Genomic DNA, 16,253 nt, shown 5'->3' with positions numbered 1-16,253 from the left:
AGCAAATTTAAAATGAAAAAAGCAAATAAAACGAAGAATCGTTTGTTTATGTAGTCGGCACTTAATGTATATCGACTGAATGGACGTCAGTGATTGGTTGAAATTATCGAAATAAGACAATTTTTTACATGAAATAAATTTGAATACAAAAATATTTTTCTGTTCTATAACACAAAATAGATAAGTATACGAAGTTTGAAAGTCTTTCCGTACCAAAAACACTACGTAAAACATTAATGAAAAATGTGGCCCCCGTTTTAAAAAAGATCCGTATTTTATATATAAATAAAGTACATAATAACCACACATAAAAACATTCACATACTTCTCTTGTACACGTACATACTCACACAGAGTTGAAATGCTGTTTTTGTTTTCACCCCTTCCTTCCTTATTCATCTATCACTCCTTCCTTTCACTTATTGCTATTACTTTCTCTCACTCCCTCTCAGTCAGGGCTATTACTCTCACTACTGCTCCTTCACTGAATTAATATTTTCTCTCTTCCTCTGTGTCCGGTGTGATTCTGGACAAATACATATATATATATATATATACAAATATATAAAAACACTACGCTCATTATTATATTAGGAGACGTACAAAATACATTGAAAAAGTTCACATGTCTCAAATCAAACAAAAAGCATATTCAAAAGTGACTTTTCAACTTTACCAGTGTATAGCATGTAAAGTGTTGTTAAGTCAACACTGTGAGAATCCTGCAGTTCTTTTTGTTTTTTTAGAAGATAAACTTGATTTTGTTTATGACATTGTGCTTAAATAAATGTATACTAATTTATATTATTTACTTGGTACAATGTTGCACAATATTGTTTTGAACATCAACCTTTCAGCATTTAACATTAGAATTTTAATAAAGCAAACCTTATATTTTCTGTAAGTAAAAAACATTTTAATATTTTATTTCTGATATCTTTTCTGCAGCTTCACAACTGAAGGATGATTTGGACATAGTGTCAAAACTGAATCCTAACATCGACTGTGTTATTTTAGACATAAATCGGAACAGAGAAGAATTGGAAAACCTTGTCCAAGAACATGATGTAGTTATCAGGTAAGATTCCTGAGATTGCTTTACTATCACCATTCCTGCTCTACTACAAGTGTTTCTACTATTACTACAACAATCCAATAAAGGAGACTCTACATGATTATTTGATTTGCTAGAAACTATTAACACCAATGCTATTGCATAGTTTTCTGTATTCTTTTATTATCCAATTTAAAGTGTTCATTGATCACAACAGATGCTTTATTTATTTCTAGCTTTAATGTTGTAAATAAGTCAACCAATTTAATTTGTGTATTCAAAAGTATCTTCTCATATCCATATTGAATAGACTGGAAAATTAGAAATGTGAGGTTTTGAAATTTTTACATTTCCTTTTTGTGCATTACTGAACACTTGGGCAAGTTGGCAGGCTATCAGCTGAGAGGTCAGTAGTTCACCTCCTATCCCTGACAATGTATCTTTGGCCAAGATACTTAATTCTCAGTGACTAAGTTCACATAGTTCTAAAAACATCAGGGTAATTTTTCAATTGTGGAGTTGAAAAGGTGATTTGCCTTATTATGCTAAGTGAAATCAAATCAAAATCGCTGACGTGGCCGATGACAGTACTGCCTGATTGGCACTTGTGTCAGTGGAACGTTAAAAGCACATCCGAGTGTGATCGTTGCCAGGGCCACAGATTGACTCCCATGCCGGTTGCATGTAAAAAGTACTATTCGAGTGTGATCATTGCCAACGTTGCCTTACCAGCACATGTGCCGGTAGGACGTGAAAAACAACATTCGAGCGTGGTCGTTGCCAGTGCTGCCTGACTGGCTCCCGTGCAAGTAGCACGTAAAAAGCACCTTTTGAGCGTGATCATTGCCAGAACCGCCTAAGTGGCCCTCATGCTGGTGGCACGTAAAACTCCCAGTACACTCTTGGAGTGGTTGGCGTTAGGAAGGGCATCCAGCTGTAGAAACTTTGCCAGAACAGATTGAGCCTGGTGCAGCCTTTTGGCTCACCAGTCCTCAGTCAAACCGTCCAACCCATGCCAGCATGGAAAGCATTAATTTACTCATTAAAACACAATTATATGTTTCTTATTTTCTTATCATTTCAGTTTGTTGCCTTTTATATATCACCCTGAAATTGCCAAGGTGTGTATAGCCAATCATAAGAATATGGTAACTGCAAGCTATGTGAGCCCAGCAATGAGAGAATTACATCAAGAGTTAGTATAACTATACTTTGTGTTCTGCAAACCATTTTAAAATTGAACAGAGGTATTAAAGTTTCAATAGATAAAGGCTTAGCGTTCTTTACATTTTTGTTTCATACTGCAATAGATGTTTCATTTGTTGAATGGAGTTAGTTTTTCTTTTCCTCGCGATAAAGTTGCTAAATTGTTAGAGCACTGAACATAATAATACCATACAACATTTCGTTCTGGCTCTTTATGTTCATTTTCCTTGCTGGCGTGATTTGTACAGGTCATTATGGTTCCCTCAGTTCGTATTCAGAGTTGCTAGGTTCAAATCTGACCACTGTTGACTTTTCCTTCCATCCTTCCAGGATCAATAAAATAAATACCAAACAACTAATCTCCTTCCCCAAATTAGTGGTGCTTCTACCTGGCACAAAATCAAACTGCATCTCATCTAGGCAGACTCTTTCCCTTGGATATGACTCTTTCCGTAGCTTTCATCTCCTGATCCAGCAATTTGATACCTCTAATTATATCTAAGGCATCACCTTTACCTTTGTAGCAGTTGACTATGGTGCTGCTACACCAGTCATTGGGTATGACTCCTTTGTGAACCACCTGATTTACAATATGGGTGACTAGACCATAACCCACACCACCAGATATTTTAAGTATCTCAACAGTGATTCATGATGGGCCAGGGGCTTTTCCTGTCTTCATATCCTTAATTGCTTTATCTACCATGGATCTGTCGATTCAGGTAGCCAGTCCCTCAATTGGGTCAACATTTAGCAGACTCTCCTCCTCCCACTCATTGTCTACATCCAGCAGTCTTTCATAATGGCTTCTCCAAGCCTCTTTCTTTGCAGAATCATTACATGCAAGTGCATCATCATCCATATGGACACATTTCTCTCCTATGACATCACAATTTTCTCTCACACACTGTCTTGTAATCTGAAACACTTTGGCCCTCATGTTGCTGATCATAGACAACCTGCTTCTTTTCTGTTTCTCCCTTGGCTAGATATACTTGTCTCCTAGCATCCCATCTGGCAATATGATACAGCTCCCTGCTACACCCATTTTTCCAGGCCTGTTTATTAGCTCTAATGGCCCTGTCTACCACATTGTTCCACCACATTACTCTAGGTTTGGATGGGACTGTGTACCAACCACATATTTGGTCTGTGGCACTCAGCAAGCTGTCCCACAGGAATTCCCAGTTGCTCTCTATGTCACAAGCCTGTAGCATGTTATAATGTCTATAACATGTTATAATATTCAAGAGTAGTAGAGTGTGTATTACGGTGTCAGAATTTGGTCGTATAGAAGTGTGTGTTGCTTTACTTTAGTGGGTGTTGATTGTGTATAGTATGTGTTGTGTGAATTTTGTTATTTTATTTAGTGATTATTGTGTAGGGCATATATTGTATGCAGAGTGTGTATTGTTTGAGTTGTGTTATGGAACTGAAACTGTCTTCTGTATAATGTGGGTTATAACTAGCAGAGCTATTTTTTAAAACTTTGTAACATTGTGAACCCTCATATGGCTTTCTTTCTTGGGTTTTTTTGTTCATTTTATTCTTTCTTTTTAATATCATACCTAGTACTCTAATTATTATTAGTATTGTTTTTATTTTTATGCCCCACATCCTGTTCATTTCAGTTTTGAGATCCTTGTACTTTGACTGTTTCTCAACTTCCTTTTGGACAATGTTTTGGTCAGAAGGGATTGCGATGTCTATCAGCGTGCAGGTATTTTTGTTCCAGTGTTTGATAATTATATCAGGATAGCTTGCCTTGATCCCCTTCTCAGTTTGGATTGGCATGTCTATCTAATAATTGAGACTATTATTATTTTTATTGTTCTTGATATTGCATGTTATGCCATTCTTTTGCTTTGTTATTTACCATACTGGTATGGATTGGGAGTCTGCAATATAACATTGAAACCGGCAACATAGCTATAATTTCAAGAGAATGGAGGTACACACTACTTTAGTTGGCATAATACTTTCTTGCATTGGAAAACTGTTTTTAACAGCTTTAACTTTTGTTTTTCCTCTTCTAACATGCATTAGGAAATTCTAAATCATAACCAGGTGTTGTTTTTCACTGTGGGATTCTATTTCTTACACACACCACTTAATCATTATGTGGATGTAGTGTCTAACTAACTAGGTAGTTGAGCAAGTAAAAATAACGTACTCTATTGAAGAATACAATACAGTTGCTGTTAGGTTTTGCTGGCACAATATTTTTTTTTTTGTTTCTTTGTGGTAGGTTGTGTATCAACCTTATTTTCTCTGATTCCCTATCAAACATCTTTTGATCCATTTTCTATATGATGATATTTTAGCTGAATTTTTAGAGATTACTCAGCTGTGGTACCAAAATGATCCTATCAAGCATAATGCCTACTGTCACATCAAAACCACTGAACCTTCAGTAACTGCTCAACCTTGATGACTTACTAGTGACAGACTGCAGCTACTAAAGACAAAGTTCTCTCATGTTGGACCTTGTCCCCAACCATTTTGTCCTTCTCATCAAAAAACAGCATCAGACTGACATTAATCACCTGAAAGTTGCCTTAATTGATTAGAATCTAATTTCTACCTTTATTCCTTTGATGCAAGTAACAAATAAGAACAAGAAAGAAAATGAACCCCCTTCAACATCCCTTATGGTTCCTGTTCAACCTATGTCATCAGAGTGCCATGTGTATTGGCTCAAGTACTTTGTATCTGAGCTTAGTGTATTCAAGAAAAGTAAAGGTTATTTTCATATTTAAGTTTTGTGACTGTCATATACATTGTAGCCTCATGACAAATTTAGAGATTATAAACTTTTATATTTAAACTTCATTTAACATGTTGCACAGCAAACCATACTTTTCTTTATTATCATTTGCCACTAACAGGATGATATAGTGGTAGAATTTTAACAGGGCTTTGCAGTATTTATTCCAACTCTTTACATTCTGTGTTCATTCTTTTGGGTCCATGAAATAAGAGTACCAATCAGCATAGGGGGTCAGTGTAATCAACTAACCTGCTTCTCTCAAAATTTGTGTCCTCATGACTCTATTAAAAGTGATTTATTTGCCACTGATACTACAGTCTAGATTGAATTAATATCATTATCAGCATCAACAAATTCTTTATTTGCATTGTGATGAGACTTGTTACCTTTTATCAGCAATGATCAGGCTTAGCAATAAAGTATTGTTTATAAGCTAATTATATTTTAAAAGAAAGTATAGATTGACTTTTTCCCACTTCTCTGCCGACTAACTTTAGGACATTCATGTATGTTACAGTTGAGTAAGTTTCTTGCATGTAGTATTCTACATTTTAAGCATTTTTTTCGAACATGAGGTACGTTATATGTATGTATATATATGTATATTGTCTCCTGTGCTAACCAAATACTGATAATTAAAGTTACTGGGAGAATTTTTCTGCCTGTAATTTATTCTTTAAATATACTTTATGCAGCTATTCATGTACAATATTGTACATCTACTTAGCGATTATCTCATCACTACTTCAGCAAGTGCAGTGAAGTCACTACTTGCTGAGAATGTCTTATAAGACCAAAATATTCTAGGAATTGTCTCTCATACTTGTTGGAATAATTAAAATATTGTCATTGACTAACATTGTCTTTTCCTCACTGCATAAATATTTTAATTCACTTATTTTTATTCAGTGCATTAAATATGCAAACACTAACTTACTGTTGTTTATTAATTATAGTTTCATAATATCAACACAATAAGATGATGAGCTGGCAGAATTGTTAGCACACCAGGCAAAATGCTTTTATGGTTTGAGTTCAAATTCTGTTGGGGTCGACTTTGCCTTTGATCCTCTTGGAGTGAATAAAATAAGTACCAGTTAAACACTTGTGTTGATGTAATCAACTTATCCCCTCCCTGAAATTGCTGGCCTTGTGCCAGAATTTGAAATAAATATCTGTATCTACACAAGAATTAGAAATTAATTAGTTTAAATACCTAAGTGTTCATTGTGATGCTTATTGCTCAAAAGACAATGATGAAATAAACTTTCAGAAGGGAATCAGAAAATAACAGTGGCTACTAAGATCAAAAATAAAAAGTACTTTGATATTTCAATTTGAGAACTTACCTTGAAGACTAATCTGATCTTTGATTTGATGTTGTTGTTGTCTACTTTAGGGCCGTAAATGCTGGTGTCACCATTGTCAATGAAGTTGGAGTGGATCCTGGCATTGATCATATGCTTGCTATGGAGTGTTTTGATGAAGTTAGGACTGGAGGAGGAAAAGTAAGGCTGTGACATTTTCTCATGAACTTTATTCCTAATATTAGTAAAGAATGTAATGTATATAAGGAGCAATCTATGGTGCTGTTAACTCATGTGAATTGAGTTTAAACACACTGTATACATTTTATTAACAAACATGGGATCATCTTTGCATGTTACCTGTGATGGACAGGCACTTCATTCAATGGAAGATTTATCTCTTATCTTTTATCTTGTTTCAATCATTTCACTGAGGCCATGCTGGGGCTCTGGCTTGAAGGGATTTAGTCAAACAAATCAACTCTAAGACATTTTTTTAAAGCCTGGTACTTATTCTGTTGGTCTCTTTCACTGAACCACTAAGTTACGGAGACATAAGCACTCCAACACCAGTTGTCAAGCGGTGGGGGGAGACAAAGACACACACACAGAGGTTTCTTTCAGTTCCCATCTACCAAATCCACTCACAAGGCTTTGGTCAGCTCAAAGCTATAGTAGGAGACGCTTGCCTAAGGTACCATGCAGTGGGACTGAACCCGGGACCATGTGGTGGAGAAGCAAGTTTCTCAGCACTCATCCACATATATATTGAATAAAGAGACAAACACAAAGTCACACACACACACATATACATATATATATATATATATATATATATATATATATATATATATACACACAAGGTGCAATGGGTAAATTGTCGGCATTTTATATTTTTAACTAGCAGAGATACCGGGCGTTGCTTGGGATTAAAATGACATAGTTTTTTATTGTTTTACTTCTTTTGGTCATGTGACTGCGGCCATGCTGGAGCACCACATTTAATCGAAGAAATCAAACCCAGGATTTATTTTTTATAAGCCTAGTACTTATCCGATTAGTGTGTTTTGCTAAAAACGGCTAAGTTACGGGGACATACACACAGCAACATTGGTTGTCAAGCAATGGTGTGGATACACACACACACACACACAGAGAGAGAGAGAGAGAGAGGCCATGACTGTTGAGGACATGAGTAAGCTTTCAAGGAATGAAGCTAGTATGCTCTGCTGGATGTATAATGTCAGTGTGCATACACGACAGAGTATAAGAACTCTGAGGGAAAAGTTGGCCATAAGAAGCATCAGATGTGGTGTGCAAGAGAGACGACTGCGCTGGTATGGTTATGTGTTGCATATGGATGAGAACAGCTGTGTGCCAAAGTGTCACACCCTAGCAATAGAGGGATAAATTCTTATAAAGATTTTATCCTATACTTGAATTATATATATATATATGTATGTAGAGAGCTCTTACCTCTGCTGGCAACAAAGGGACTCTCACTCAGAGTAAAAGGCAGACTGTATGAGGCATGTGTACGAACAGCCATGCTACATGGCAGTGAAACATGGGCTGTAACTGCTGAGGACATGCGTAAGCTCGCAAGGAATGAAGCCAGTATACTCCGTTGGATGTGTAATGTCAATGTGAATACCCGTCAGAGTGTAAGTATCTTGAGAGAAAGGCTGAACATTAGAAGCATCAGTTGTGGTATGCAAGAGAGATGATTGCCCTGGTATGGACATGTGGTGAGAATGGATGAGGATAGCTGCGTGAAAAAGTGCCACACCCTAACAGTTGAGGGAACCCGTGGAAGAGGTAGGCCCAGGAAGACCTGGGCTGAGGTGGTGAGGCAAGACCTTCATACATTGGGCCTCACCGAGGCGATGACTACTGACCAAGACCTTTGGAAATGTGCTGTGTGAGAGAAGACCCGGCAAGCCAAGTGAGATCGTTGCCAGTGCCCCTGGACTGGCTCTTGTGCGGGTGACACATAAGATGCACTATTTTGAGCGTGGCCGTTGCCAGTACCACCTGACTGGCCTTCGTAGGATTTTTGAGCGAGATCGTTGCCAGTGCCCCTGGACTGGCTCTTGTGCGGGTGGCACATAAAAGACACCATTTCGAGCGTGGCCGTTGCCAGCATCGCCTGACTGGCCTTTGTGTGGGTGACACGTAAAAGCACCTACTACACTCTCTGAGTGGTTGGCGTTAGGAAGGGCATCCAGCTGTAGAAGCTCTGCCAAATTTAGATTGGAGCCTGGTGTTGCCATCCGGTTTCACCAGTCCTCAGTCAAATCGTCCAACCCATGCTAGCATGGAAAGCGGACGTTAAACGATGATGATGATGTATGTATGTATATTGTTTAATTTGGTTGGCTTTGGACTATATTTACATATTTCATTTTGATCTACAGATTAATTCTTTTACATCTTGGTGTGGTGGTTTACCAGCTCCTGAATTCTCAGAATGTCCACTTAGATACAAATTTAGGTAAGTTGCGATTATTGATCTCTTCAACAAAATGAATTGATTTCTTTTAAATAAGCAAAAAAAAAAATCTATTTGTTATTTTGTAGCAAGTTGGTTCTGATCAAGCGAACCTAAGATCAAATTCCTGCCATCACCATTCATCTCTTTAGAGCTAAACAGGACTTCATTATTATTTAATGTGTTCTTCCTTTTCTAAGATGCTAGTATGTGACTTGAGGATGATTTAGCTGCTATTTCAGCCAGTTTAGTAACTAAAGATGTTCTTTTGTTGGCTTGGAGATTTGGTTGTTTGAATCAGCTTCGTCTTTTACAAGTATTTCTTTTATTAGTATTGTGCTTGAACTAAAATGAACATCTGCACAGAACTAGGTGAACTCAAAAGATTCAGATTTAAGAGTATTAGTTACGGACACAATCCATTGGTAGTGATTTCTTGAGAGCTTCAAACTCTGTTGATATGATCTTCCTCACGCTCATTCATTTTGTCTGCATGTATGCATGTGTAATCAGATAAATTTATCATATATAATAGTCATATTAATACTTTGTTCTTCAATTCATCTTTCAGCTGGTCTCCTAGAGGTGTCTTATTGAATCTGTTAGCTGGAGCAAAGTACTTAGAGAAAGGAAAAGTAAGATGTAATTTTTTTTCTTTAGTTCTAATAAATTGTTAATTTACAATCATATATATATATTTGTCATTTTGCCAATTTGACTAAAAATAAACTTGAATGATTTTTTTTTTTTTTCATAAATTAAATATCTCTTAGATTTTACATTCTTTTTCAAGACATCATGTAAGCAATACACTTTGTCTATCAATTTATATTCCAGGAGGTTGAAATTGAATCAGGCGGCACTTTACTGGATGTAGTTCGTAAACTTGATTTCCTACCAGGCTTCAATCTTGAAGGTTTCCCAAACAGAGATTCCACAGTGTATATTGATCGATATGACATTGGTGATGCTCAAACTTGCGTCAGAGGAACCATACGCTATAACGTAAGCCAAAATAAAGTTGTTTCTTCTAAAAGAAATATATGGAAAATTTATATGATAAAGATATAAAAAGTTTTAAACTGTTTAGTAACTTTGATGATGGTTCATTATTACAAGGGTGAGTTAGAAAGTAATGCAAATGAAAATTGCATTACTTTCTTACTCACCTTCATCTATTTCTTTAATCTTATAATAATTCTGCTTATCATTGCATTACTTAACCTGTCGGTAATGCTTTCATGTGATTAGGGAAAGAGAAGCGTCCATGACATGAGGTAAAAGGAATGTAATTGTAACATTTTCATGTGATTAGTTGAAGGGAAAGAGAGGAGAAAGAAAAAGAGGGAGAGAGAAGCATCCATGATGTGAGGTAGGGAGAATGTAATATTTATTACATGGTTAAAAGTTAATTGAAGGTAGAGAAGGAGAGTTAAAAGTATAATTCTAGCAGAGGGGGTGATGTCTGATGGAGAGGTTAAAGAAAAGCAAAGAGAGTGGGTGGAGATGGTGGTAGTGATTGGATAGTGAAAAGTGTTTTTTTTTTAACTGAATTAAGTTTTTTATATTACCTGTCACTGAACGCAAGCTTAAATGCAATTCCATGAAATATTCATGCTTATTTACTTGGTAGATATATGCAATTTAGCTAAAGGTTGTATCATATGTACAGGATGTTTTTGTTTATGAGAAAAACGGAAAAATAAGAGTGAATATTAAGTTCATAAAATTGTGCATAAAGTATACAAAGTGTATATATAAAGTGCATTAAGTAATCATTGATCGGTATGACATTGATGATGCTCAATTTCGCATCAAAGGAACCATGTGCTTTCAGATTTTTGGATAAAGTTTTCAGAAATAACCCAACAGGTGTACCATTAATTCCATGAAATATTCACGGGTCCTGCTAGTTAAAATAATTTCCTTTTAAATACTTGTATATTTTAGTAGTACACTAATTAGAGGTTTCTGCTCAATTACTTCTCTTTGCTCAAGATCTCTAAAACACTATTAATCCAGGTTTCACCAAATATTTCTTAATTCTACATATACTTTCATTGTCACTTCATCCACATACGTATCCTTAACATTTCTCACCATGTCAACATACTTTCTATTCTGAATAGAAAGATTTGTAAAACCCTTCCAACAATGATTTAACATTTAAACTGACATCATCATCATCATCATCATTTAATGTCCGCCTTCCATGTTGGCATGGGTTGGACAGTTTGACAAGAGCCGACCAGACAAAAGACTACACCAGACTTCTGTTTCTGATGCAGTCTTCTGCCTAGCTGCCCATCAGTCTGAATTTTTAATTTTTAAAAACAAAGAAACTGTTTTGTAATTCTAGGGGTTTTCAAACCATGCCAAAGCTCTTCTACAACTTGGATTGTTGCAATCTAGGGAATGCCCTCACTTACATGAAAATGGACCCCCAATTACTTGGGTAAGCTATTGGAGTTTATTATACTAGTAATTTGATTATCAGTAGAAATATTAGATGTGCAGAATGCTGACTAATAAAGTACTAGACTTTTAGATACAATGGAATTGTATTGACTGTTCAAAGGTACTACAGAAAGTAATATATAAATTTTACTAACTATAAATTAATGCTGGAGGAAGATCTCATAAAAGTGAAGAACTTGAGTGAAGACATTCAGAGAAACATTATTTCTTTTAACAGTGGAATTTCTTTCTAGATACTAAAGGCAAACCAAATCTTTTCCACAAAGATTTTTCTGAAATCTTTTCTTCGCAGAAAAGAGCATGTGTTTTCCACAGAGAGAGCATGGTTGCCAGAAAACAAGTGATTTTACAGTTATATAGCATAACATAAGATTAGGCACTAAATGAAGAGTCTGCAATGACTAAAGATGAATGAGTTATGTATAGTCCAATGCATATGCAGTATTGTATATTTTTGAGAAAGGCTACACACATATGAACAAAGATAAATAATCACTGTAAACTGTGAAAGCAGTAATTGATGACGGTTTCATTATCTTGAAGCTACTTGGCTCAAATCTTGCTAAATACATAAATCTATCATAAGCTAATATGCTATATCATGGAGGAAATGTGTTCTCATCTGCTTATAATCCTGATAATTGGGATATGTTTTAAGTACCCTCAAACACCTGCCATTAATTGTAATATATAGTCTGTAGAATTAGTAATTGTTCAGAATCAAATATTTTGGGTCTCTGGAAATGCAGTTATTTGTCTTTTGTGTGTTTAATTTTCAGAAAGCCTATATGTGTGAATTGATGGGGAAATCCCCTGACATTCTTGTGGACTCACTCAGAGATCTCATTTATGGAAGACTTGAATGTAATGCTGAACGTCTGGCTTTTATTGAAGAGTAAGTGTTACCATTTATTTCGATAAAAGCTATTAATTTCTCTGTATCAATATCATATTCTAGTGACTTTATTGCATTACAATTTCTTATCTTGTTGTATTATACTTTTTATGAGTTACTACTGTGGGTAATCATACTGACTGTTGATAAATAGTGGGTCTGAGAAAGTCCTAATGAATGCTCTACAATGAAATGTTTCTTACAACTCAAAAGATGAGTGACACAGCTATAGGGTTTTGAGACAGACACTTTTGAAAGCTTTGTTGGTTAACTAAGACCAAAGTCTAGTGTTGCTTTTGTTGATCTTCTCAAGATCAAAAGACCATTGATATATGATGTAGGAGAGCAGATCTCTGGTACTTCCAGCTCTATGGAATCCATATTAGTGGTCATTGAAAACGGAAAGAAATAAAGGAGGTTATTATTTACAATCATTTCCATCATTTTCCAGATGTTTGAAGTGAGGGTGGTTGACTGTTAGTTGGTATAATTAGTAACAGGACATACTTTAGTTAAGTTTCCGTAATTAGGGATAGGTTCCTTTATAAAGAGGATTAGAAATATGGTAAGCTGTAGTGCACTATTTAAGGATAATGATAAATGCACTTGTCATCATATTGCATTAAAGAGATTAGAAAAGATTTTATATGTGGTAGTAAGATAAATGAAACGGAAAAAGTGATCCTGAGAGGTGTGCATTGCATAGAATTTGAAGCAAAATGGGCAACAAATATTGTGGCTTTATCAATGGGAATGCTATTTACAAAGCAATCATGAAAGCTCTGCTGCTGTTAAGATGTGTGAGTTTGCATATCATGTGATGCACATTTGCTTTTTGTGTGGTCGTCTTGTAAATCATATAGCAATTGGAAACTGTTAGTTTGTAGTGGTGAGTGAATTCCTTTTGGTGTTGTTGGCATATTGCCATTGCACATATTGCTGCAACATATTAGTAAGCATATAAATCTTTTTCTCTCTCTGAAAATATCTGTGTTGAATACATTGTGTGTAACTTATTTTTAAAATATTTGTGTGTTCTCTTGTGGTTACTTAGTCTTGGTCTCCTAGAAGAAGAATTAATTGACAAAAGAGGGAGCCCCTTGGACACAATCTCTAACTATTTGGCAAAGCGATTATCATACCGTAAGTACTGTAAAAATATATTACATATTTTCAATTTCAGTTAATCTAGTTTTATGTCTTTTGATTTGCTATTCTTTTTAGCAGTTCTTTTGATCTAGTTTTCAGTTTTTTGATTTGCTATTTTGCTTAAAATTCTTTCTTTTACAATATTAAAATTTTACAAATTATATTTTTAGAAAAAGGAGAACGTGATGTTTTATTGATGCGTCATCAGATTGAATTTACTTGGCCTGATAAAACCCGTGTTTTACGAAACATTGGACTTTGTGTGTATGGTGACTCAAATGGATCATCAGCTATGGCAAAAACTGTTGGTCTACCATGTGCTATTGCTACCAAGATGGTTCTGGAAAGTAAGCCTCTTAACAAATTTTATTCTTTTATACGTTTCAACCCAAAGGCTGTAGTAGAAAGAACATACTGAAGAATATTTACTCCAGTCTATTTTAGTATAAATTTTGGTCTTGAACATGTATTAAAAGGATTATAGGGGTCAAATCAGTTTTACAAGCATGCCACTTGAAGCCAAAAAATATTGACTGTCAACAGCTTAATTGTTGTGTTGTCCTCAGTGAGCTCTAATTGAGTAAACCTATGGTATTCAGGTGGTCAGTCAAATGACTAGGTGCTTTCCAAAATTTATTGTTCTGGCTATATCGTGTCTCAGTTGACCTCACAATCATCATCATCATCATCGTTTAACGTCCGCTTTCCATGCTAGCATGGGTTGGACGATTTGACTGAGGACTGGTGAAACCGGATGGCAACACCAGGCTCCAATCTAATTTGGCAGAGTTTCTACAGCTAGATGCCCTTCCTAACGCCAACCACTCAGAGAGTGTAGTGGGTGCTTTTACGTGTCACCCGCTCGAAATGGAGCCAGTCAGGCGGTACTGGCAACGGCCACGCTCAAAATGGTGCATCTCATGTGCCACCCGCACAAGAGCCAGTCCAGGGGCACTGGCAACGATCTTACTTGGCTTGCCGGGTCTTCTCACGCACAGCACATTTCCAAAGGTCTCGGTCAGTAGTCATCGCCTCGGTGAGGCCCAATGTACGATGGTCTTGCCTCACCACCTCAGCCCAGGTCTTCCTAGGCCTACCTCTTCCACGGGTTCCCTCAACTGTTAGGGTGTGGCACTTTTTCACGCAGCTATCCTCATCCATTCTCACCACATGTCCATACCAGCGCAATCGTCTCTCTTGCACACCACAACTGATGCTTCTAATGTTCAGCTTTTCTCTCAAGATACTTACACTCTGACGGGTATTCACATTGACATTACACATCCAATGGAGCATATATACTAATATACTGTAGTTAATGATATCGATACAGTGTGACAGACTGGACATGTATTTACTGTCTCTACCTTACATTCCGTTTCTGTATGCCTGTTGTAGTTCAGCCACACATTAGCTCTGACTGAGCAAGCTGCTAAAATACCTTTGACATTCTTACCATGTGCATCTACTTAACATTATCTAGTGTATTTTCTTTTTAAGACACCAAGGTATGGGTTTGATGGGGATTTGGCTGTTATTTCTAGCAAGTCAGATAGCCACTTGTATGTTCCTCCTCATTCTGATGGTGGCCACAACATAAATAGACAAAGTTACTATTCTTCTGTACTTATCATGAGCAGTGTGCATCCCAATACAACAGCTGAGTTATATTGATTTATAGAACAAGTAGTTTTATATTTCCAGTGGCTTTTTTCCAGGAGCCATTATTCTCTCATATAGTGTTTTACTTGGTCTACATTTACTATTGCTATTGTCAGTTCCTAGCTCATACATTCCATTATTCAGCATATGTTTATCTACCTACATTACAAATCCAAATCATTCCCCCTTCATAAATTTCTGAGTCTGATTCTTATTGCACATTTAAGTTAGTTTATTCTTTTCTAAAACAAGTAAGAAATCTCGTATCTCTATTCTTATATATATATATATAGGATGTAATCTAGCTTTTGTAGAAAAGATAGATTGTTTGCTTAGTGCTGTAAGAAGTTGCATCTTTGTATAGGCTATTGAAAATGAATACTACCAGAATTATTATAAAAATGGGCTCCCAACAGTGAAGTTTCACCATTACAGCATTCTTACTTCACTAATATCCTTTGTTGTGGGCCCATTTTTACTACCCTAAGATTCATGTTATATATCTTAGCTGAAAGAACTTTAAAAAAAAAACTAGTATATATCCCTAGAAATAATATAGGTGTCACGTAAGCTATGTACAAAATATTGTATTGAAAAAGAGACTAAACTAAGTTCATCAGATTTACCAAGATATTCTGATAAAAACAAAATAACTGTATTCATACTTGTAATATATTCATACTTGACTCTTCTCCTGTCTTTAGATTTAAACTAATGTAACATTTCATTGTTTGCAGGTGAAATTCAGAAAAAAGGAATCGTTGTACCCTTATCACCAGATATTTACAGCCCCATTCTCAAACGTCTCAAACAAGAGGGTATTTGTTCAACAGAAAGTGAAATTAATTTGAACTAAAGCTTGACTTTGATTTCTGTTCTTAGTAATAAAAAAAATTGTTTACCTTCACGGATATGAAAGCAACTGTAATGAAATGAGATATATATCAAGAAAAAGTATTTTTTAAAATTTATGATCTGTAAACATTGTGATGCAGATAGACCCCTTTGTGATTCAAAACCTATTCATTAGGATAGTCTCTATCTTAAAAAGAAAAATATGGTGTATAGTACTGTTTTTATTGCACATATGAAGCTCAATACATGTTCCTGGTTTGTTTTTATATAAAACTATTTTCTATACATATTCACATCACACACAAATTGAGCATGTGCAGTGATTAAGCAATAATCAGTATCAAAATGATCAGGAAAGTTGAAGTTTTAATAATAATGACCAGAAT

At 35.7% G+C, this 16,253-nt stretch overlaps 1 protein-coding gene across 4 annotated transcripts in view; it reads left to right on the top strand.

Moving 5' to 3' along the window:
• The window catches only part of LOC106869155 (alpha-aminoadipic semialdehyde synthase, mitochondrial), a 101,852-nt gene extending 85,641 nt beyond the window's left edge, over positions 1-16,211 (top strand). For all 4 annotated transcript variants that reach the window (XM_014914763.2, XM_014914765.2, XM_014914762.2 and 1 more), the window contains 11 exons: positions 949-1,078; positions 2,139-2,249; positions 6,430-6,538; positions 8,755-8,831; positions 9,400-9,463; positions 9,666-9,833; positions 11,188-11,283; positions 12,086-12,201; positions 13,256-13,344; positions 13,521-13,697; positions 15,750-16,211. In XM_014914763.2, the coding sequence (XP_014770249.1) occupies positions 949-1,078; positions 2,139-2,249; positions 6,430-6,538; positions 8,755-8,831; positions 9,400-9,463; positions 9,666-9,833; positions 11,188-11,283; positions 12,086-12,201; positions 13,256-13,344; positions 13,521-13,697; positions 15,750-15,868 (1,256 nt within the window). In that variant the 3' untranslated portion in view covers positions 15,869-16,211. The remainder of the gene's footprint in view (positions 1-948; positions 1,079-2,138; positions 2,250-6,429; positions 6,539-8,754; positions 8,832-9,399; positions 9,464-9,665; positions 9,834-11,187; positions 11,284-12,085; positions 12,202-13,255; positions 13,345-13,520; positions 13,698-15,749) is intronic.
• Positions 16,212-16,253: the final 42 nt, after the last annotated feature.

The sequence above is a fragment of the Octopus bimaculoides genome, chromosome 1 (assembly GCF_001194135.2).
Source record: "Octopus bimaculoides isolate UCB-OBI-ISO-001 chromosome 1, ASM119413v2, whole genome shotgun sequence".
NCBI lineage: Eukaryota > Metazoa > Mollusca > Cephalopoda > Octopoda > Octopodidae > Octopus > Octopus bimaculoides.
Note: the sequence above shows the minus strand (reverse complement) of the source record. Positions and strands in the feature narration are given on the sequence as shown.